Source organism: Miniopterus natalensis, chromosome 4, assembly GCF_054644295.1.
Source record: "Miniopterus natalensis isolate mMinNat1 chromosome 4, mMinNat1.hap1, whole genome shotgun sequence".
In the NCBI taxonomy this organism is placed as follows: Eukaryota; Metazoa; Chordata; class Mammalia; order Chiroptera; family Miniopteridae; genus Miniopterus; species Miniopterus natalensis.
The window spans coordinates 99123083-99146245 of NC_142084.1; the positions used below are offsets into that span (position 1 = coordinate 99123083).

General features: G+C 56.0%; 1 protein-coding gene across 1 annotated transcript in view; it reads left to right on the forward strand.

Moving 5' to 3' along the window:
• The window catches only part of MAD1L1 (mitotic arrest deficient 1 like 1), a 219740-nt gene that overhangs the window by 47930 nt on the left and 148647 nt on the right, over positions 1–23163 (forward strand). Inside the window, exon 10 of the mRNA XM_016212966.2 lies at positions 1085–1171. Within this exon, the coding sequence (XP_016068452.1) occupies positions 1085–1171 (87 nt within the window). The remainder of the gene's footprint in view (positions 1–1084; positions 1172–23163) is intronic.

Consider the following 23163-nt stretch of genomic DNA (forward strand, 5'->3'; position numbering starts at 1 on the left):
CCAGGATGTACCATTTGCAAATAACTTAGCTCTTTTCTGTTTTCTAATCAGCAGAGCTGGCTCGTGTGTAGGGAGGAGAGTGGGTGGAGAGCTCTCATACGGTAGTGGGTCAGGCTGCAGAGCTCACCCACCGCCTGGCCACCCCTGCAGGGAGCCAGTTAGCTTGCGGGCCCCATGCTGGGTGCCTGGGAGTGTTCACACCCGCTGGGTATTTATTTTAATCTCTCAGTGACATTCTTTTTTTTCTTTCCTTTTTCTTAATATGTCTTTATTGATTTCAGAGAGGAAGGGAGAGGGAGAGGGAGAGAGAGAAACATTAGTGATGAGAGGGAGTCATTGATCGGCTGCCTCCTGCACGCCCCCGACTGGGGATCGAGCCCGCAACCTGGGCATGTGCCCCGACCCGGAATCAAACCACGATCTCCTGGATCCTGGGTTGATGCTCAACCGCTGAGCCACGCCGGCCGGACTCTCAGTGACTTTCTTGATGGGTGCTCTGAGCTGTGATGTTGAGTTAGACGATGGCCTTCAAACTGAAGCTCAGTGCTTCTCGGAGCGGAGTGGACTTTGAAACAGCCATTTGAGTCAGTTACCTTGTCTATAGGTGGGAACAGTAGACAACAGGGCTGCTGTGAGCGTGCACTGAGATAGTTAACCTACAGCGGTCAAACTGTTATAAAGCATCACCCATGTGGGCATCTTTTATTACTTTCCTTATTGCTGGTGCTGTTTGGTGGGCTTTGAGGAGAAGGGAAGAAAGGAAACTAGTGCAGTGACTCCTCCTCTGGACCAGGTGCTTGGCAGGTGCATTTGCTTTTCAGACGTCATTTCATGTCCTCTGCACAGTGACCCTATTTTTACAGGTGAAAGAAAACCAAGGCTTATAAAAGTCATCTACCCGATATGATGTAGGTAGTGGCGGGCTGTGGTTTGAAGCGAGGCGGTGGGGCACGCAGTGCTGTCCTGCACTGCCCTGGGTGGGTGCACAGGACGGAGTGTGTCCTGGGTCTGAGAGTCATCAGCTGCTGGCACAACCAGGTCCCCTCCAGGAGACACAGCACTGAGTATGTGTTCTTGCCCACAGGACACCCGAAGACCTCTCCAGGTTCATCGTAGAGCTACAGCAGCGGGAGCTGGCCCTGAAGGACAGGAACGGCTCCATCACCAGCAGGTAGGCCTGGCGGCGGTGGCTTAGGAAGGGGTTGGGGAGCGAGTACCCTGGCCCAGCTCAGGGATGGCTGTGTGTGCTTCACTATCCAGTCATCTTTGGCCTGAGTGAGCGACAGCTAGGGTGCGCAGTGCCCTGTTTTCTGCCTCGTGGCTGTGAGATTCACCTGAGGTGGGGCAATGCTGTCATGCAGCGACATGCCAATCACTGCTGGCTCCCTGGGGTGCGGGGTCTGAGAAGGGTTGTGTGCCAGATCAGGAGCATGGGCTCTGAGTGACACCGTAATGATGTGGGAAGCTGAGTCCCAGGGTCAGGCATCTGTGTGTGTGTGGACTATGCACTCAGGTAAGGTCCACAGGACAGACAAAACAGCCAGGATCTTTGGCTGAGAACAACCACGGCCTTAGTGGAGAGGAGATTTGTCTCCTTCCCGAGCAGGAAGTCCATATGCAGGTGGCTGCGTGACTTTTTCCAGGGCTGGGGCTGGCTTTCTCCTCCTGGCACCCACGTGCTGTGTGTTTCCAACACCACTGCTCCAGCCTCTGACACCCGGTGTCCACCATTCAGTTCAGTTCTCACACTACCCGACTACTAACTACGCAGAGCCCACAGACACAGGGCTCAGACCCATTGGGCTGTCCCCCTTCTACTCCATTGATGAGTATTGGGTCCCCAGGTTACTGCATTTCTGTCTGACTACAAATTCAGGGGTTTCCCCCACCCCCCATCCCCCACCCCATTTAATAATTTGCTAAAGTGACTTAGAGAATTCAGGAAAGTGCTTTAGGTGGGAGAGATGCTAGGGTAAGGGATGGGGGCAGGTGTCCATGTGCTCTTGGGCCCATGGCCCTCCCAGCACCTCTCTGTGTTGTTTATGGGTGTTTTTGAGGTTTCATGCTTGATTAAGTCACTAGCTGTTGGCGATCGTCTCCAGCTCCTCTCCCCTCCTTGCAGGTGAGGGTGGAACTGGAAGTTCCACTTTCTCAGCACTTGGACCTGCCTAGGGACCCACCCAGTCACCTGTTAGCATAAACTCATTTTTGGGTGAATGGGGTTTGTTATGAGAACAAAGGATGCTCTGTCCCTTGTGAAGTCCCCAGGGTTTTTGGAGCTCTACCAGGAATGGGACAGAGACCAAATACAGTTAGTTGTCCCCTTTATCCTCGGGGGACGTGTTCCAAGTGGGTGCCTGCAGCCTAGCTAGTATGGAACCCCATGGATATCTGTTTTCTCCTGTACGTACCTATGATAACACTTACTTTATAAATCAGCCACAGTAAGAGATTAACAATAACTAACAATAAAATAGCACCGTGATAAAAATATAGTGTAATAAAAGTGACTTGAATGGCTTTGGGCCATTAATAAGTAAAACAAGGGTCACTTGAACACAAGCACTGCTACTCATTGACTAACGGGCAAGGAGCATATTCAACATGGACACAGCTGGACAAAGGGGTCACTCACGTCCTGGGTGGGACAGAGCTGTACGGTGCAAGATTGCATCATGATACTCCGAACGGTGCACAATTTAAAACTTAGAACTATTTATTTCTGGAATTTTCCATTTAATATTTTCAGGCCATGGTTGACCACAGGTAACTGAAACCATGGAAAGTGAAACTGTGGGTAAGGAGGGTTACTGTACTTTTTATAAACCACAGTTGGCTCTTTCAGTGTGTCTTTCTCTGTTTCCAGTTCAGGGCACCACATCCACAGTAGAGGAGAGGCCTCCTTGGGTCTCCATGTTGAACCAGGCAACCTCTCAAGGACCAGAGAGGACCCCACTGCTGGCAGATTTCACCTCAAGTCTCATTGGCCCAAATAGGTTCATATGCCTTCAGAGGATGGGGTTACTGGGACAAGCTTAAACTAGTCCAGTTTCCCCTTGAATCACTGAGGAGGGTAGACGGCTGAGTGAGGCCGGGCTCCTCCAATGAGCAAGGGCCCAGGGACAGGCTGAGAGGCAGGTGACGGTGGCAGGAGCCCTGGGCACCCTGCACGTCCTGACCAGCTGTGGGTCTGTGGGCCGCATCCTATGGAGACTGTGTTAATACTATATTAGTAGCTAGGAGGAAGGTTTTTCACTTGGGGGCTGATGTCATTTTGAAAATTGGCTTTTAGAAACATCTGGTTATGTTGGACATAATCACATCAATTTAGTCTAAAAACCTCAAATGATAAAGATTGCCTTTTGCTTTCAAAGCTCCTGTCAGATGAAACGAGCATTAAAAATGATCTGAAATTAAAGCTTTAACACTTTTCTAGGCGGTCCTCTCCATTTTACTTTGAATTTGAAGCAGAATGAACTACTAGGGAAGGGGACTTCTCTGGGTTTTTCTCCTGCCAAACTCAAGTACTTTCTAAACATGCTCTGACCAGCAGCAGGCATGTCCACCTCTGTATTCATAGAGAACCATGAGCAGGGGACAGCCCCATCTGAGACCCCCAGCACACCCTCTCTGTGGCTGTGAATGTGGGTTCACCTGTCCTGTCTGTTGCTGGGAGTGGCTTAGGAATAGACTCTGCCTCGGGAAGTGGTCCTCCGAGGGGCCAGGTGGTCTTTCTGCATGACTCCTGGCCGCTCGTCCACCTGTCAGGAGCCCTACGCTCCCTCTGAGAGCTGGTGCAGCCGCCCTGGGAGCAGGGATGTCATGCAGGGGAGCCTGCCTGCCTGACAGGTCTCAGGAGGTGAGGTGTGATTGTCCCCATCTGGCATCCGGCCCCATCCTGAAGCCACTAGGGTCCAGCTCAGCTGTATGCACATGGCACAGGGCCTGGGATGACTCTGTGCCTGGCAAGTGGGAGTGCTGCCGGTGTCATAGTCGGTAAACAGACTGCACACGGTCAGAATGGTTCTGATGTGTGACCGTCTGTGGAGCATTTCCTATGCCGAGGCTTTGTGCCCAGGGCTCACATGCATTGTCTCATTTCATCGGCTCCTCTTCTGGGCTGAGAATGGGCTCAGTGAAGTCCAGCAATGTCCTTGAGGTCTCACAGGCAAGGAGCTGGCAGGCAGTTCCAGCCTCATCCGTTCGTCAGAAATTGCTGTGAGCCCCATGGGGACATGGTGGGCACTGGGACCTGTGCCCTGGAGAACAGAGAGGAGCCATGTGCACAGCATCATGGCTGGGTTGGGGCAGCTACTCTTCCCTGGGTGCACAACACCGTCACTGTGTGGATGGCCAGGGCTCCTGTAAGGCTGTGGCAGCTGGTTACATCTCTGCAGAGATTCAGGGTGGGTGGGAAGAGAAGTTGACCACAAGGGGTTTGGCAGCACACAGGTGGGGGGGGGGCACAGGGCTCGAGGGGCTCATAGGGCATTCCTCACTGAGACAGAGCAAGAGAGCACTCACCCAGCCCCATGAAGCCCCAGCCCAGAGCTCGGCCTATGGGTTTTGTCCCTCCAGCATCTGCTCTGTGTCTGCTTCCTTGGTGCATTCTGTGTGATACCCTGGTTGTTGCTGCGGCATTCCAGTTGCTGCAGGGGAGATCCAACACTCTCCTGCGCCCAGTCCTGACTGGGTAATAGCAGCTCAGGGAGGGGCTGATCCAAATGTCTATGAAATGGGAAGGAGAGCCCCCCACGTCCTGACTGTGCAGAAGCTGAGTGGGAGCCACACCTGATCAGGGGTCACTGAGATGACACAGCTCCGAGCCACCTGCCAGGCCACCACCCGCCCGGAGCGAAGGGTATTTCCACACCTTGAGTTACAGCCTTTGAGCCCTTGTCACTGGAGAACCCCGGTTCCACACTCTACCATAGGTGGGTAGGATCTTACCGTCCTTGCTGTCTGTCCGCCAGACAGGCCGAAGCTGTGGGGCCTGTACTCGGCGGGTACTGGGGCTTTTCAGAGCCCTCCTGGGCCTCCACATTTCTGGACAGGGTGCTTCCTCTCAGCAGGTGCTGATGAGCACAGTGCTGGCTTCATACCCTTGCGTCTGAGCTCAGTGCCCTCTGTCAGAGTGGGCAGGTGTTTCGTAGGGCTTTTTGAGGAGGAAGTGAGACTGTCAAGGCATGCCTGGCACCCAGCAGTGCTGAGGCTGTGCTAGTGAGTGTGGGGTTGTGACACAGCGTGTCTCCTGTGGCTGTGAGCCCCTGGTTGGGCCTCAGGAGGACATCCTTCAGAGAGCTGAGTGCTGGGCCTTCCATCAGAGGGGGGTGTGACCCATCGGGCTAGGCCCTCTCTGCTGTTGGTAGAGCCTGGGTACATTGCGGGCCAGGCCACGACAGGAGGCTGAATTTCTTCCTGGCCTGGACCATGGCCATGCGGTCCTCCTTCAGATGATGATGGGAAAGGGCCGCAGGCTCTGAGGGAGTGCTGGCCAACGTGACTGGGAGGCTTGAGCAGGGTGCATGGGCCCTGAGGCTGGAAATAGAGGGCTCCCTTTGTGAGTAGGCCTTCTCAGGACCCTGTCGGGGTTCTAGGCTCCAGGTTCCTCACCTGGAAACACGGCAAGGGTGGTGATAGCGGGGACCGGGGTGGTGACCGTGGGGGCAGGGAGTGGTTGCCAAGCTTTTGCCTGCACTGGGCTCTGTGCTTGGTGCCTCGGGGAGCCTCTCACCTGGACTGTGGCATGGATGTTGAAAAGTGGAGAAACCCGAGCCCCAGGTCAACCAGCTAGGACATGCTAGAGACAGGATTTGAACCCCGGCCTGTCTTCAGAGCTCCAGTGGTTTGTTTGAGGGTGGAGCCCACACCCCGGAGAAGTGCTTGGGAGGCCCTTTGTCACTCGTTTCTGTGCTCCTGTGGAGACTAGGCTGTGGGCTGCAGTGGGCTTGACCGGGCCTCCTGCGGGAGCCTCGGGCCACGTTCCTTGGGTGGACGGAAGGTAGAGTGTGGAGAAATGAGCCAGAGGAACGCTGACGATGGGAGTCCAGCTGGGGCTCTTTGAGCTCTCGTCTGCCTGGCTGCCGGGCTGACTCTCCCAGCCTGCCGTCCCCTTTGTGCAGTCAGTCCTCGTGGGCTACCTGGTCACCCAGAAACACACGTCAGCTCTGGGCTGCGTTAATCACTGCTGGTTGTATTAAAGAGCAGGTTTTTGCTTTCTCTGGGCTGTAGGTGTCTCGGAAGAGCCCCTGGCCTGCGGCTGTCAGAGGCTGACCAGCCCCAAGGAGCCTTGGCCGGCCACCGCTCCGCTGCCTCCCTCAGTGCCTGGGGCTCTGGGCGGCGTTTGGGGGGAACCGTCTCTGAGAAGGTGGTGCCCTTGGCTGGTGTGTTTCCCTGGCGTCACCAGGTGGATTGGCTTCTCTGTCGTCTTCTGAGGGTGAGTTAAGGTCAGCATGACAGTCATAATTCTTAGTGTGGCTCTCTTCCCGCTCAGTGTCTAAGGCATTTAGGCTGTGCTCTCAGGCCACCTGGGAATGTAATGAGGCCTTGTCACCTCTGTCACCCGGTGCCTGTGTGAGTTACAGTGCTCTCCAGCTATCTTTGGAGGCCAGCAGGGCCAGCGACGGGCACAGAAGATTCATGGCGACCAGGGACCTGCTCTGTGGGTCAGGTGGCTTTCAGGCTGTGCCTGACACGGGCGGCTGAGGCCTCAGTGCTCTCCTCTCAGCACAGGCTCCGGGGCTTCAGTCTCAGCCCCACCACCAAGCAGCTCAGTGTCCCCGGGCAGTTAATCAGCTTTTTTCTGCCTGGCCTGTCATGATGACGGTGGTGGTGACAGCTGGGCACAGGATTGTTGGGAGAGTTCAGTCAGCTACTTCTGTGAAGTGCTGAGACTGCCGGCACAGGAAGCATTGTTAGCTGTATGATCATCAGCGCAGTGGTCACTGCCAGCGTTTCTGAGTGACTGGGAAAGTTCGGGCAGGCTCCGGCACAGCATTGGCGAGCTTTCCAGTGGGCTCATTAGGGCCGGAAGAGGTGTCTCTTGTATGTGGCCAGAGAAAAACAGAAGTGGTTGAATTTGTGGGCACCTGTGAAAGGTAGAGACTGTGGGGTTTGCTGTGGATCAGAAGTGGCAGGCGAGGAAAAAGGCAGGGGTGAGGTTTTGGTGAGCCCAGGAAATGGAGGGTCTCCTCTTCTCTGGTGGGAGTAGAGAGCTGGTGACTGGAGTTCACTTTCGGACATGACGGCGTTAAGCCCATTAGACAGCCAGTGACGACTGGAGAGGGGCGTTGGCCATCGAGTCTGCGGTCAGGTGAGGGACCTGGACGAGAGCTATCAGTGGTGCTGCTTCCTAGGAGGTGGGCGAGGGTGTACCTGGAGGAGGGGTCTGCGGCCGACAGGAAGGCAGGGAAGGGCAGAGCGGTGCTAGGTTATTCCTCCCTGACCCTGATCCAGTGCTGTGGGCGGTGGGGGCCAGAGCTGGCTCCAGTCTCCTGGTGTCTCGCCCTGAGAACATGGGCATCTGTTCCCCTCGCCTGGACCGCTCCTCTCAGGCGTGCTCGTGCAGCCTGGGTGTCCATCCTGGGGCTTGCGCTTGGGCAGTTCCTTGTCAGCAAGGCCATCCGGGACCACTCTCTAGAATGGCCCTGCGCTCCTGCCCTCGCTGTGTGAGTTCCTGGTGTGTTCCCTCTCCCACTGAGATGTGAGCCCCAGCCCTAGAGGAGGGCCTGGTCCAGTGTGCCGCCCAGTGAGTCTGTGTGAATGAATGGAGTGAACGGACCAGCTTGTCTAGTACACACAGTGACTGGCAGGTGGGTGGCATGAGGCCTGTGGGGCTACTGCCCTTGGGGTTCTGGTTATAGGGCCCCAGCAAGTCCCTGGGCAACTAGTGAGAGTCAGGTTTGGCAGGAGCCCAGGTCAGCTGGGAAGGGCTTGCTGCAGGATGGGGTGGGGCCCCTCTAACCCTGAACACCTGCTGGGCTGGCTGGAGCCATTGCATGGGGAATAGGCTTTGTCTTGTCTCCCCTGTGCTGTCCACCACCTCCATGGGCTCTCGGGCTTAGTGACCACCTGGGTGGCCTCGATTGGTAGTGGGAGACCCTAGGGGGTTCTGCACTGAGGTGTTGGCCATGGGTGGTAACTGAGCTGTCTTAGGTTCCTACCAAGATGATGTGTGTGCCTCCTGTGGGGACCCGACCATTTCCACTTGTCCCCTTTCCTTCCCTGGAAGGGGCAGGGAGACACTGATTGTGGCTGCCTCTGGCAGAAAAGCCATTGTGGAGAGTTGTCTTCTCCTGTCCTGGGGAGGCGTGGCCTGGGAGCGAGCAGTGACCACAGTCCTCCCTGCCCGTGAGCTGGGTCTCCCTGCTTGTCTCATGCTTGTCTCAGTCATTTACCTCCTCTGCAGGAGCAGAGGTTTTTCGTGATGTAGACTAATGCTCTACCTGTATGTTCAGCTCTGGGTGCCACTCGATGTAAATGGGTTTCCCCCCCCCACAGTGAATTAAGACACTTTATTGACCTTTTAATGTTTAGAATAAATGATAGACCTAGGGCAATGGATGTCTCTCCAGCCTAGACCCCAAAGAGTACTTTAAAAAGTGCAGATCTGAGCACAAGTAGATGAACAACAGCATGTCCACCTCCCGTTGCAGCTGGTGACCCTTTTCCAGCTGTATCCAGTTGTGTGGAGTCTGTGAGAGGTGGTGCACGTCGCCACCTTCCTGGGCCCGTTGCTCCAGCACAGAGGCCAGAGTGCAGGCTTCTGCTTTAGACTGTCCTCCTGGGGCGGATGGCGTCGGTCTGGGTGAGTCTGAGTAAGGAACTGCAACTGTACTTTAAATTTAAATAGTCACAAGTGGCCAGTGGCTTCCACATTGGGCAGTGTGGAAGCTCACACCCGAGTCCACAGCCAGCTCTGCTGCACATCACAGTGGACAATGCTTGAGCATCTCTCCCCCCCTTTGATTGGTGGTGGGCTTTTTATTAGGTGGTTATTGTTGTGCTATAGGGGTCCGACCACATAAGTAGCGTCAGCCCCAGAAATGTGACCTCTCCCTGTTGATCACAAAGCCTTGAGGTTAGAAGTGAAGCTGAAAGGCCTCCGTCACGTGCTGCTTCCTGTGTCCAGCTGGGCAGCGGGGAGGAGATGCCCGTCTCCCCCTCTGACACCCCGAGGTCTGGTAGGACAGCAGCTCCCCAGCTGCCTCTCCCAGGGGCCCAGTCGCGGTAGGCAGCATCGCAGGGTGGGAGGGCCAGACCCGGCACAGGAGCGGGGCAGACCTGTGGAAAGGCCCTTCTGGTCTGAAGGCAGCTCCACTGAGTGCCTGCAGCACAGGTGCGGTGCCCTGGCCCAAGCCCACAGCCTGGTAGGAGGCACCTTCCAGGGCCACAGTCAGGAAACATCCCTGCAGCCTTGCTCTCCTGGCCCAGCGAGGTATGGGGGGGGGGGTTACTGAGGCCAGCCTTCTTTACCAGCTGCTTGGCGTCCACCAAGTGCACATTGCTGGAAGCGTCTTTCAGGAGGCTGACAAGGACTGCAGGGGTTGGGCAGTTCCTGGCATTCTTCAGGGAATGCCTGTGTTTCCACCTGAATGGTCCCTTCGGGGCACCCAACCCAGGCTCACTGTCTGCCCCTGTGCCTCTGTCTCCTCTCTCTTTATCTTTATCCCTGTCTCTGTCTCTTGTCTGTACAGTGGAGATGATAGTAGATACAGTAGATGGTCAACCGCACAGAGCTGACTGAGGGAACGTGTGTAAGTTGTGTGTTCCAGTGCCTGACTAGTCACCGGCTCTCAGTGTGTGGCAGCTGCTGTTACGACGTCCATAACCTGCAGGCACCATGAAAATCTATGAGCATAACTACTCAGCCTCTGGATGGCTAATGCGGGTCTGGTACCGAGCGCCCTGCATTTGCTGCGTCTGCTTGGCCACTTGCCCGTCTGGTCTGGGCTGTGGATGGCAGCTCTGGGCTGTGTGGCACCCTGCCCTGCACCCCGAGTGGCGTTTCACCCAGGTGTCTGCTGATGGGCATGCAAGGCTGTGCCAGTGACTGGTGTGGTAGAGCCCTGGAGGAGAGCCACCGGCCTCCTGGGCTTGGGGGCTCCTACCTGATTCCCAGCTCTGCTCCAGGGTCTTGTACTTCTGCTCCATTCCTTCTCTTTGGGGTTGGGGGGAAAAGTGGCGCCTCTAGGAGCCCTGGCTTGACTTGGAAGGATGTCCTTCAGTGTGAAGCCCCCAGCTCCCCGCTGCCAGTAGGAGCGATTGCCTCCAACTTTGGGATCTTTTCTGCCTTTGTGCCGATACCCTGTCCCTCTCCTCATCTGGACAGAGCTGCCTGAGCGAGGTCTCCTGAGGTCTGGACTCTGTACATTCACGATTGTACTTCCTGTGTCAGCACGGCCCACCCTGGCTGGGTGGCACGGAGGCTCCACGCTCCAGGAGGGTGCCGTCACGCTGCCCCACTGTGTGCCGCAGAGCTGTGCGGGCCCGATTAGCACGCGCTCCTTTCTCATGTGAGGCTCTGTGTGGTGCTCTGCCCCCCAGATGCTTAGAAATCCCTACCCTCTTCTGTCACTTACTCTTTTCCTTCAGATGACAAGAATCTATCACTGTTTTCACTCTGGTCCTCTGTGCCACCTCCTGTCCACTAAGCTGCCCGACGGTATCCTGCTGAAATGTAAATAAATTGTGTCATTCCTAACCCAGCCCTTTGGGACTTCCCATTTCTCAGTGAGTAAACTCTGCACCCTGGCCTGCAAAGCCCTGGTGTCTGGCCCTCTGCCCTCTGCAGCCCCATCTCATCGTGCCACTTCCTGTTTCCTTCTCTGTAGTGGGCCCTCTAGCTCTGGACCCTCCCCACCCTGACATGGCACACACCCTCCTTGGCGTGTCTCCCTTGGCAGGCCCCCCTTCCTTCAGTTCTGGGCCGAATTTAAACTTCTTAGATGGCCTTTGCTTAGATGACCACCATTATCCTGTGTTGTGTTGTTAAATTTTTCTTCATTTGATACAAATTTGTTCAGCTTGTCTCCATAAGAATGGGGACTGCATTCACCACTGTGATTCTGGCCAGACCATGGCGTCCATGCCATGTGTGAGGACATTCGTGTATACTTCCCGCGTGTGACACTCGGTGTGTCGTAGGTGCGTGTGTGAGGTGACTGCCAGGTGTGAGTGACACCTTCCTGGCTCTGGTTGCAGGAGTAAACTTTGTTCCTCACTTGGGTCCCTTGTCATTTTCAGCCCCCATTTATACCACAAGGAGATTATTTTGTGCACCCCAAATCCAACCACTGGTCCTTTCCACCTGCTAGTTGTCATCATTCCCCTGATCCCATGGTCACTTCTGACCTCTCACCCTGCCTTTGTCCCCACAGTCAGTTTCTTCTCAGCATTGCCTGTCTGCACCTGGGTCCCACAGTCACAGGACAGAGCTTTTTAAAACGCGTGTCAGGTCATGTCCCGCGGGTGTACAGAACCTTCCGGGGGTATTTCATCTTGGTCTTTCAGTAGTGACTGTCCCCACCCCAGCCCACCAGGGCTGGGACAGGCGGGCGCCATTCGGCATTGTCTGTGAAGGGTGCACTGGTGCCTGCGCGCTCTCCCAGGCCCTCACCCCTGCTCCTCCCTCCGCTCAGTGCACTTAATCTCTTTCCAGGTGCGGCAGTGGTGGAGGAGGAGGAGGAGTTGGCACCTTTGGCTGCCTGCTGGCTGGCCTGGCACCCATCCCCTGGCTCCCGCCACCCCATCCCATCCTTGGCTCTACCTTACACTGCGGCACGTCCGTGGCCTTGAGCCATGTGCACAGCGTCCCGCTTGAGAGCAAACTTTGCTGTTTTGCTTTAAGTGATGTGTTACCTGATTTCCCAGCAGTGGTGCTGGGAAACTACTGTCCAGGCTGAGACTGGGGCCACACGGAGGCAGCCCGTGTTCTCAGCGCGGTGTCCCTCTGGGCAGGCAGGCAGTGTCAGTGAGATTCACATTCTGAAAAACACGTGTTTTCTTCCTGTGGTTATGCAAACCTGGGCACAGGCCTTCTGCACTAGGTGGTGTGTGGGGAGGGGCTCGGCATGTGCACATGTGCACACACATGTGTATATGCTCACACACTAACTCAGGAGCACTGAAAAAGCGTAACGGTGTTTGTTCAGTGGGAGAGAGGTGTTTATTTTCTGGTTACAAAGTCCACCAGGGAACAGTTCTTAGGAGAAGTGCTTTTTCAACTAGATCTTGCCAGAGTTGTGAAGAGCAACAGAAACAAGCATAAGATGCCACCTGACGGCCCAGAAGTGGGACACCTACAGGAGGGTGGCTGCTTGCACCTGAGTGCTTGTCCTGCCTGCCCCGTGGGCTGGCTTGTGTCTGTCCTGGGAAGGAGGTCCTCAGTCGTGTTCCCAGGCCTCAGCCGTGGTCTCCTTGTCAGCCCTGTGGGCTCTCCGTGTCCCCCTCCGTCGCTGACTGCCTGGACCATGGTGGACATGGCCTGTGTCTGTCGGGGTGCAGGGCTGCCTTGCTGTCTGAGGAAGATGGATGACCAGGAGGCAGGATGGCGTCTCTGCCCAGGACGCTAGCCTCTGTATAGGGGCTTCACTTTCTTTGCCTCCAGAAGTGGGGGGTCATGAGTGTCTACGTCTTAGGGTGGTGGTGCTCACACAAGCACTAAGAACAGCCCTGGCCCAGCAGCCAGGGCACAGCCTTGATCAGATTTGCTGGTTGAGTGGGCTTCCTGTGTGTCGAACCTTCGGGAGGGCCCAGTGGGCTCGCTGCTGTGTCCAGTGTCTGGCGCACACCTGCTGACACTGGCTTCTCTGGAGTTAGGGTTTGTGTCCCTCCCTCCTCAATGACAAGGACCTGCAGCCGATGCCCTGAAGCTCACTTGAGGGGATATTGGGAGCCAGCCTTTCTGTGTGAGGTATGGGTGAGGTGGTGGGCTGAGCCAGCAGGCCTGTGTTGCCCTGCCTGGGCTGATGCTGCCCACCAAGGAGGCCATGCGGTGCAGGCCCGGCCTAGGGTTGCCAGGGGACTCCTGGCTGCCTGCTCGAGTCTGCCCTTCACTCTGGTTCTCCAGCCTTCTTCCTCTTGCTTGGGACTTTCGACTGGAAAAGGAGCCCAGCGACCTTGGGCCTTGTTGGGCTGCCTGCAGTGCCACCTTTGGACATGAGGTGGTGCCGGCAGCCCTTGAAGCCACTCCTGCTCAGTCCTCAGCGCCTCCTCCGTGGCTCCCAAGGGAGTGCTATTACCAAGCCTATAAATTTGGTGGCCAGTTAGAGAGTGGGCGAGGGAGAGATGAGGGAAGGAGGGAGGGAGGGAGGCATGAGGGCAGTGGCTGTCTCTCCCACATGCCTCCCTGGGAATTCCCTTCCCTTCCCCTCCCCTCCTCTCCTCTCCCCTCCCCTTCCCTCCCCTCTCCTCTCGCAGTGGTGGCTCCTGAGTTCTCCAGTTACTTCTGGATCAGAGTTGGTGAGATGGTCCAGGCAGGGCCCCATACTGCACCTCTCAGGGTAGGCACAGACCTTCCACGCTGACGGTCTCTCCAGCGTGGTTCTGGGACCACGCTGTTTGAGTTGCTTTCATTTTTCAGACTAACCATCTAGTTTTGTCCCTGACACCAAGACCCCTGAGAGAATCCAGTCCATCTTGGGGCCCAGTGCGAAGTCTGGGCTCAGGATCAGCACCTAGCAGTGCCTCTGCGGCTGCAGAAAAGCTGTGTGTAGGTGAGCGGCTGCAGTGGGGAGAGCCAGGCCCAGGTCTGGGGATGTGCCCTGTGAAGACAGCAGGGAGGGCAGTGCTTCTCCAAGGCTCTTATAGGGTGGAAATCAGGATGTGTGGGTGGACTTTACCACCGTTGGCACTTGGGTGTTTTAATTTCCCAAAGGTAACAGTGGAGTGTGGCGTCCACGGTGGGGTAGGGCCTTTGTTGGCTCCTCTCCGCTGTGTGATTTCCACAGTGTAGTCACAGTGGCCTCTGAGCCAGTGCTCCTCCCTCAGTAGGGTCTGAGATGTGGGTTCTGGCTCCGTGGGTCTTGGACAGGGACCCAGGGTCTGTGTTTCCACCAGGCTCCCAGGTGATGCCGATGGCCTGGGCCACAGTTTGAGCAGCAAGAAGTTGACCTCACTGTATGCCTTGGTTCTTGCATTGCCCAGTGGAGAGTGGCCTGACCACTCCTTTTCCCACCCAAGAAGGTCCCTGAAGTCCTGTGAGTTCCCCAGAGGGAGGGTAGCAGAATTTTCTATAAGAAGACTGGCTTTGTTGTGTTGGGGGTCATGAACCTCGTGCTTTTGGGGCCCTCACTTCTGGTGGCCACACTCAGGGTGCCGCTTCCTGGAGGTGGCATGTGTGTTGCCCAGCACAGGCCTGCCAGCTGCCAGCTGAGGTCTTTGGCTGATCTCTGGCCCTTCACTTCACATGCAGACCAGAAGGTTCCGAGCCTCTGGATGGGCTGTGGCCTCTGGCCCAGGTACCCCTGCACTCAGTGCTCTGCAGTCTGCTTACCTGCGCTGTCACCTAGAAACACACTCCCATCCCCTCTGGGCTCTCCTGACCCCGGCCTGTGTAAGGAGGGACTGAGCTCTCTCTGGTGCCCCTTCACCATGCTCTGCCTAGGAGTGGGCAGATGGCCCAGTGTATGAGGTAGCACTGGCAAGGACACTAGACTTGGTCCCTGTGGCTCTGGAGGTGGCCGAGAGGTGGTGGCAGGCAGGCTCCCTGGGCCATCCTCTGCAGGGCACAGGCAGGTGAGGCTGAGGTCGGGCCGGCTCCTCCTGACCGACTAGCGTGCCCAGGCTCTTCACCCGCCACGCAGCCCTCTCGCCTTGTCCTCCAGCGACATGAGCTGCCATTGATATTTTGCACCCAGACTGGTTTCCTGCAGGCTTCCTATTTCCATATTTAAAATGGCATTTACATATTCATGGGCCTTTTAAATAAGTTTTTGTTGTTAGGGGATGTGGAAGTGGGTAAGATGTGAAACTCCCCCTCTGTTCAAGCTCTGGGAAAACATCCACAAAATGAAATCCGTTTCTAAGCGGTTAGTTCTGTGGCAGGTGCTGTAGGAAAGTTACTCCGGAAGCCAGCGTGTCCCGGGCTCACGAGCTGTCTCCTCGTCCCCTCAGCATGTGGACCTGGGCGGGGGGCCCAGTCTGCGACCAGCCCAGAGGCTTGTCACTTCTGGGTTTCTCCTGGCTGGGATCCTGATGTCCACTGTGTGCTGGGGACCATGTCCCCATTTCCCTCCTGGCAGCACATCTAAGGTGGACAGACCTCTGGCTTTGGAGGTGGCTGGGCCTTTCCCCAGGTTTACCAGGTGGCCTCTTGTGAGTGAATCCAGGCTGTTCCCAGGAGCTCGCCAGACTCTCCTCCCACCTTCCTCCTGGGTCACTGTACCACCTCCCCCCTTTGGCTCTGCACATGCAGCAGCTTGGCACAGGGAGGGGACCCACCCCAGCCAGACAGCGGCTGTGCGGTTGGGCTTGGGTATGGTCCAGAGCCAAATACAGCCCATGGACGTGACCATATGCATCAGGGCAGGTGAGGGCTTTAGACTCCTCAGAGACGCAGGCGTGATGACCTGCCATGTGGTTTAGTGTGTTGCCAGGGAGCAGATAGGGAGCTTGTTAAGAGTCCAAATGATAGAACAGCAAACTGGAAGGTCCTTGGAGACCCAGGGAGACAAGGCCAGAAGGAAGAGCTGCGTTCAGGTCCACCTTGGGTGGTAGGTGGGGTCAGCCATGGAGGGCGGATCTTTCTGATCTCTAGGCTGTTGATGGTTTTAACACAAAATGTTTATATCTAAGAGGCCTTTGTAAGTAGCACACGAAACCTTAGAAGCCATAGAAGACAAAAGGAGAAATTTGAAAGTTTATGTGGCAGAAAACACTGAAAAAGCCAAACATCAAATGGTATAGTCTTTATTTTTAAGTAGTCTTTATATATTTTTTACTATGCACTTGTGGCCCACCCTACATCAGCCCAGGCACTACCTGCACTGCTCTGCTTTCCTGAGGGGCCTGAGTGAAGGGTGCCCCAGTGAGGACTGATAGCAGCCCGCCAGGGGGGTCACCTGTCCTGTAATGGACTTAGACCTTGATATACAGCTGTGGGAGTACTGGGAGGTAGAAAAGCAGGCCTGGCTGACTTTCAGCTTGCAGTGACTTTCAGACACACCAAAAGCACAGTCTATGAAAGAAAAAGTTGATAGGCTAGACTTCATTAAAATGATAAACTTTTACTCTGTGAAAGATACCACCATTAAGAGAGCAAAAAGAAAAACCATGGGCAAGGAGAAAATATTTGCAAAACATGTCTGATAAAGGACTGGTATCCAAAATCTATGAAGAACTCTCGGAACTCAACAGTAAGAAAACAACTAGACAATTAAAAAAGTAGGCAGAAGATCTGAACAGACAACTCACCAGGGAAGGCATGCGGACGGCAGATAAGCACATGAGGATGCTCCGCCTCATGCGCCACCAGAGGAATGCAGATTAAAACAGCAGGACACCACTGCAGACCCACCGGCACGGCCAAGATCCAGGCACTGGCACCGCCAGGCACTGGCCGTTCCCACGAGCAGCAGCAGGGACCTACCTCGCTGCTGGTGGAGTGCGAGGGCGTGGCCGCTCGGAAGACAGTGGGACGGTTTCTTACAAACCAGGCATCCTTTTGCCATATGATCCGCTAATTACATTCCATGGTACTTACCCAAAAGATGTGAGAACTTACGTCCCCACAAAACCCTGGGGACCCTGTACGCAGATGGTTCTTTGTTTTATTCATGATTTGCCAAAACTTGGAAATAATCAGGATGTCCTTCAGGAGACGGGTAAACAGACTGGTCCATGCAGACAGTGGAATACTGTTCAGCACTGAAAAGAAATAAGCTGCAGCCATGGACAGACGTGGAGTGGCCTTAACTGCATATGACTGAGTGATGGAAGCCAGTCTGAAAGGCTGCGTAGTGTCTGATTCCAACTCTAGGACGTTCTGGAAAAGGCAAGAGCATCGAGACAGAAAGACAGGTGGCTGCCAGGGGTTAGGGAACAGGCAGAGCACACGGTTTTCCAGGCAGTGAATGACTCTGTAAGGCACAGTAATGGTGGACCTGTGACATCACACTCTTGTCAAAATATGTAGTATGTACAAGGGCAAAAAGTGAACCTTCATGTGAACTATAGACTCCAGTGAATAATAACGTGTCACTATTGGTCCATCAGTTGTGGCAGCTGTCCCGCACTGACATACGCTGGTAATAACGGGGACTGGGTGGGAGGTCTGTGGGCCTCTGCAAATCTAAAACTGCTCTGAAAAATAAACAGAAACCCAGTAGCATGGGCCTAGAGAAAGGTCTCCCAGCGGTCAGATTCTTGAGGCAAATGTGTGTGTCGTCTCTTCGAGTCTGCCTTTTCTGCAGTGTGGAGGCGGGAAAGGAGGGCTGCCGTGAGCCAGAGGCCCAGGTTCCCGCTGCTATGTCAGCATGGGCTTCCTCACCAGCCTCTGTCAGGACCCCAGCTTGCCCTGGTCATGGGCACTCATTCTGGCTGGGGTTTCAGGTGTGCGTGGCCAGCCCCTCAGGCCCGTGCGGGTGGGGATTCTAGGGCTTCTGTGAATGCCCATTACCGGTTCTGTGGGAGGCAGGTGCTGAGTGGGGGAGTGTGTTTGGCATCAGATAGTGAAGGAGGCCCCTGAGGAGGGAGGGGGACAGGAGGGAATACACCTGGACTGCTCGGCTGGCCTCTGTTTGTGAGTATGAGCTGTGTACAGGGTCCCTAGGGACAGGGCTCAGCAGGGAAGGAGAAATGGAACTTTGAATTTTAAATTGGTTTAAATTCCTTTCAATTTAGCAGTCTCAACTGTTCCTTGTCTGTGCCTGTTAGGGAGCCATGGATGGCAGTATTCTCTCATTTCTATGCTCTGCCAGTTTTATTGTCTTTCCATATTTTCTTGCCATAAATGTAACAGATTTTATTGTGTTTAAACCATTTTTAATATAGCCTCTTGTAAAAGCCAGAGAAACAAGGGGGATTCTGCCTTGCCAGCCCTCAGAACACCATCCCTTCCATTTTTAAGCATTTGGGCCAGGACTGCCTTGAAGACTTTCCAAAATGCCCCTCACTCACTGCCCCTAGATGAGTTGCTGTGTGACTTGGCCAGCTGTGGGGGACCCAGCAGAACCCATAACTGGTTTCCTTTTCAAAAGCTCACAGTGCAGCAGGAGAGGTAGCACACACCTGTACAGGTTCACGTTTGGAGAACCGTGGAGTCCTGGTGAGGGGCGACTTGCTCCCAGTCAGGCCTCATGCCCCGAGGTTGTGAGATTCCCAGGCTCCTCCCCCAATGTCCTGGGCATGTGCAGATAATCCCTCCTTAGTCCCAGGTGCCCTTGGTTAACTCCAGTATTTCTCAGCTCTGTTCTCTGTCACCTGTGGATGGACCGTGTCTGGCAGGTGGCCACCCCTGCATGCGGCTGGACAAGTGGAAGGAGCCCCGAGCGTGGTAGCTACAGTGTGGGAAGCCCCCCTACCCCCGGCTGCCTGCACAGCACAGCTGAGGCTTGGTGGCGCCTCTGCAGGTTGGCTCTGAGGGCTGCACCAGCAGGTGCCACCCAGAGGCATGTCACCAGGAGAGCTGCTCCCTAGGGATGTTTTGTGGCAATTTTATGATTTATTTAATATCCTCTTTTGTATTATGTGTGTAATTTACTCCATAATCTACCTTCATTGCAATCACAAAAGATCTTTAGAAGTTAGTTTCCTACGAGCACGTGTGGCCCCAGGACTGGGCTGCATGCGGGAGGCCTGTGCCTTTCGGACGCCCTGATGCCACAGCCCAGGTGCCTGAGGCCACCTGATGGCTGCAGTGTGGATACTTTTGTCCTTGCCTGGCACCTCAGTGCTTCCGGGCTGGGTCCGACCCTCTCCAGAGATCCTGGGCTCTGCAGTGAGGTGGGAGCTGCATCCCCAGGCACCAGGAGGGAGAACAGGGTGCAGCCAGGGCCATGGTCCCAGTGTAGACCTCAAGTGTCAGTGTCCACTGTGCCCCCTTGTGTGCTGGCCTCTGCTGGAGGTGTGGACACCAGCAGGCCTTGACATGGTCTGCCTGGTGGACTTGTGGTCCAGGTCAGCATACCCAGGTGCCTGCTCTGGGGAGAGGTCACAGCTCCTGGCAGCAGTGGGACTCAGGAGAGGGAGGTGCGTCTGGTGGGTGGGCTGGGGGCCTGCTGTTGGGGCTCTTACTCTGGGGCTGGGCCTTGGAGGTTGAGCAGTGCTAGGAGACAGCGTTGACGGGGTTGGCACTTGGTCCCTGGACCTTGGGCAGAGAGCCTGTTGTGCTCTGTGGAGACCATGTGCTGACCTGGGGGGCAGCTTTGAGATGGAGAGTCAGTGGGAGTTGGCACCTGCTCTTTGGTCAGACACACTGAACTCACCCTCACAGTTTTCTTTCCTCTTCTCGGCCTGATCCTCTGGCAAGAGGGGTGGAGACACAGGAGTGCTGGGAGCCCCCCTGTAGTGGCTGCAGACAGGACCTGGGGAGGCTGTGAGCCCGGCTGTGGGTGCAGCGTGAGCTCCCCATTACCCTGTAGCCTTTCTGGGGACTGCCTCGTCCGTGTCCTCATGTGCAGAAATTACTGTTGTTTGATGATGGCAGAGCGAGCAGCGGGTCCTGCTGTGTGTCCGCTCTGCATGTCTTCCTCTTGTCAGGGAGATGCGTGTGTGTGCCAGGCCCTCCCTGTACAGACCTCTGGCGGCATGGGGTTGCCATGTCTGCCCTTCTCCCCCGGGGGAGGAAATGCAGAGGGTTTCAGGTCCAGAGTTTTGTTTACAACTTGACCTTGAGAACCAGGAGTTTTCCTCAGCATCCCGTCATTGGCAGAATAGTGGGAAGGAAACAACACACAGATGTCCTGCAGAGAGAAGCCTTTTATTTTTCACCCTTTAAAACACATTCAGGTTTCCAGAGTCAGATCTGGCCCTGGTGCCTCTGGCCCTGCCCTGCATGTGCGCGGTCTCCGCCAGCTCTGACCGCTGCAGCACGGTCTGCCAGGCCTGTCACTGAGAGGACGCCGCTCAGCCCTGCTCTGTTCAGCCCTGTGGCCACGTCCCCGCTGGCTCTGGGCCTTGAAAGGAGATGAAAGCACTACCTGCCCACAGGTCCGGTCTCGCTGTCTGCTGTCTGCAGGGGCTCTGAAAGCTGGGGGTGAATATGTTGCCTCTGCTCGGCCACCCATCAGTGCAGCAGCACTTCTCCTTCCACCTTGGTCCTGACACCTCTGAGCAGCCGTCGCTTGGAGACAAGGCTGAGAGAGTGCGCATGCCACCTCCCACCATTGGCATCCTCGGTTTCCCTCCCCGCTCCCCACAGTAAACTTACCCGTGACCAGTCTGCTGCCAGATTGTGTGTTGATGGGGAGGGACAGTGTGTTTCAGCTCATGTGAGGGCAAGTGGTCACCTTCTGGGGTGATGGTGGGTGTTCCTGCTGCTGCAGGCCCCGAAGGAGCAGGCCCAGGGCACAGAGGGGTTTAGTGCCGGGCAGCTAGCCCAGCTGGTGGCACTGAGAGTTGAGTGGAGTGACCGCGCAGGGCTCCTGTTGGCCACAACCTCTGAAGGTAGAGGCTGCAGGTCAAACCCTGAGCCCTCCCTGTGACAGGTTAACTGTGTTTTGTTCTCAGCTCATCCCTGTACCAGGCATGACCCGACAGGCCCCAGGCAGGGCTCTCTGTTGAGGACTCTTGGTTACATGCCTCCCACCAGAGATTGGCAGCGCACTCTTCCCAGCCTGTCCTCAAAACCCCATCATCACGCTTGCCTTTTGTGAGCCTTTCCCGACGAGCAGGCTATTTGTAAACGTGGCATGACCTCGTCCACCCCCCGGCCCCCAGCCCCCAGCCCCCAGCCCCCAGAGAGCAGCCGTGTTGCCTTCCAGACAGCAGCCTGGCCCTGGGGTGGGTGTTGTTAAGCAGAGCCCCTTGGTGAGGTGGGAGAGCTCCTGGAGGCAGGAGGTGCACTTACTGACAACACGCCAGCTCTGTTACGGAGGTGAGGGTGAGGGGGACTCACGTGGCGCAGGGAACCATATGGCACTTGGGAGGGAGTGATCTCCTGGCCTCAGGAAACCAGGCGTTTGGAAAGTTCAGGGCTTCAGCAGCTACCAGGGCACCAGTGGTAGCCGAGCTGTCCGGCTCTTTGGCTCAAAGCAGAGACTGAACTTACTGTGAATTGCAGTAGCCTCAGCACGTTCTTGTTGCTGAGGAACGTGACTAAGGTGCGTTTTCTTTGTCGAGTGCCCGGAGCACCAGGAGCTAGACAGGCATTCGCCTAGGTCTCCAGCGGTGCCTGGAGGGAGGCGTGTCCTTACTCTTGGGTGGAGTCTGAGGGCTGAAGGCTCCAGTTCAAGGTCACCCAGCCAGTGCTTCCAGTGTGTACAGCGGCTCTCAGCTCCCAGTGCCAGCAGTGTCCTCAAGGGCGGGGGTCTCATGGGACCCAGCACCCTCCCGACTGTGGGCCTTTTTTGGGCCTAGCTCCATGGGAATTGGGACCGAGGGCCACAGTGCCCAGCCTGTTGTGCAGGCGTATCCCCAGAGTGGAACAGGCCTTGGTGGCTGTGCTGTTGTAGACAGAGGTGGCCCTTGTATTGTGGGCTGCAGAGCTCCCCTCTCCCCCAAACTGTACCCCATGTTCCTTCACATGCTCCTCTCTGGGACAGTGCTGCTGCTAGCCCCTTCCCTCCTGAGACCCTGTGAGCATGTCAACCCCCTCCCCGCACAGCAGTGGTGCAGGACTCTAAACACCTCTGTCTCCTGCTCCCCAGTGTGTGCACCCGCCCTTGTCTCTCCTCCATGAGCTGTTTGCTTCCACAGTGGAGCTGCAGGGTCTCTCCAAGGCATGTGAGCTTGTCCAGTTCCCTGCTGTCCTGTATGGCTCTCAGGAAGTGCCACCTGCCTCCTACTGCCCTCTGTAGCCCCACTTCCTTCCCGCCCCTGGCCTGCCGCAGCATCCAGAACAAAGCCTGGAGTGCGTGACTCACCCACGGTCCATGCAAAGTGGCAGCTAAGACTGTACCCTCTCCTGTCTTCGGTCACTGCTCCTTCTGCCCTGGCAGAGCTCTGTCCTGAGTGAGTGGCACAGGGACTGGCTGACTGCCATTGGCCTGCCTCAGTGCAGAGCTATAGGGACAGCGGGCTGGGTGCTAATTGGCTGCTTCTTAGAAGCTGAGTGCTGGCTGGCTTTCAAATAGAAGCTTTGAGCTGACTTTTCAGGTAGTCTGTTTTCCTGAGATTTTGAGGCTGGACAAATGTCAGGACTCTTTCTTGCTATTATCTTCTTAGTTTATTTTAAGAGCTGCCAGTATAACGTCCCAGCAAGCCGTTGGGTGGAAACCACGCAGGAGCTCGCGAAGCTGCCCAGCATCTGGGCTTCTGAAGATGCCTTCTCTTCCGTCGGGTGAGGCGGTTGGTTAATCATCTTATCCCCTGTGGGACGCTCAGAAACTTCAGCCACCTCCTCACCAGAGTGGTCCCTTGGCTGGCTCACCTGGACAATGAGAACTTACAGATGTCCAAGGGATAGCTTCAAGTCCATGTTCGAAATCTTGCCCTGAAGATGCAGGGCTCTGAGTCAGAGACTTGGGGTGGCACCATCACCTGGTTTTCTGAAATGCCCCCAAGTGGACACCTGGTGCTGGTGGATGGAGTGAAGGACTCTTACAGGGTAGCCCATGCGTGGCTGGTGTCACCTCCTGCCACCCATTTTCTGCCCTGTTATCTGAGTGATCGGGAGACGTGCCACGCCCACAGAGGACGGAGCTGGGTCTGTGCTCACGCCTGCTTGTCCCTGTCTCTCCTGGCTCCCACAACTCTGATGTCCAGGGCTCCTGTGAGTGCTGAGGGACAGGCAGCTGCCTTGTTCTCTGGGACACGGCCTCCAGTCCTTATCCAAGGTGTGATATTCTCTGTTCCTGACCCCTTAGCTACCTCTTCCTTCCCCACACCCCTACCTGTGTTCCCACCTTGGTCTCCCGCCCTGGCCACCATGCCTCCCCCTCTCCTGCAGCCCCTGTGGGTTTTCTAAGAAGGTGATCTTGCTCCTGTTCTCCAGGGCTGGCGAGAGAAGTTTCTGGGGTCTGAGACCTGGGCCTCTAGCCTGCTTTGGCGTCTGCCAACCACGAG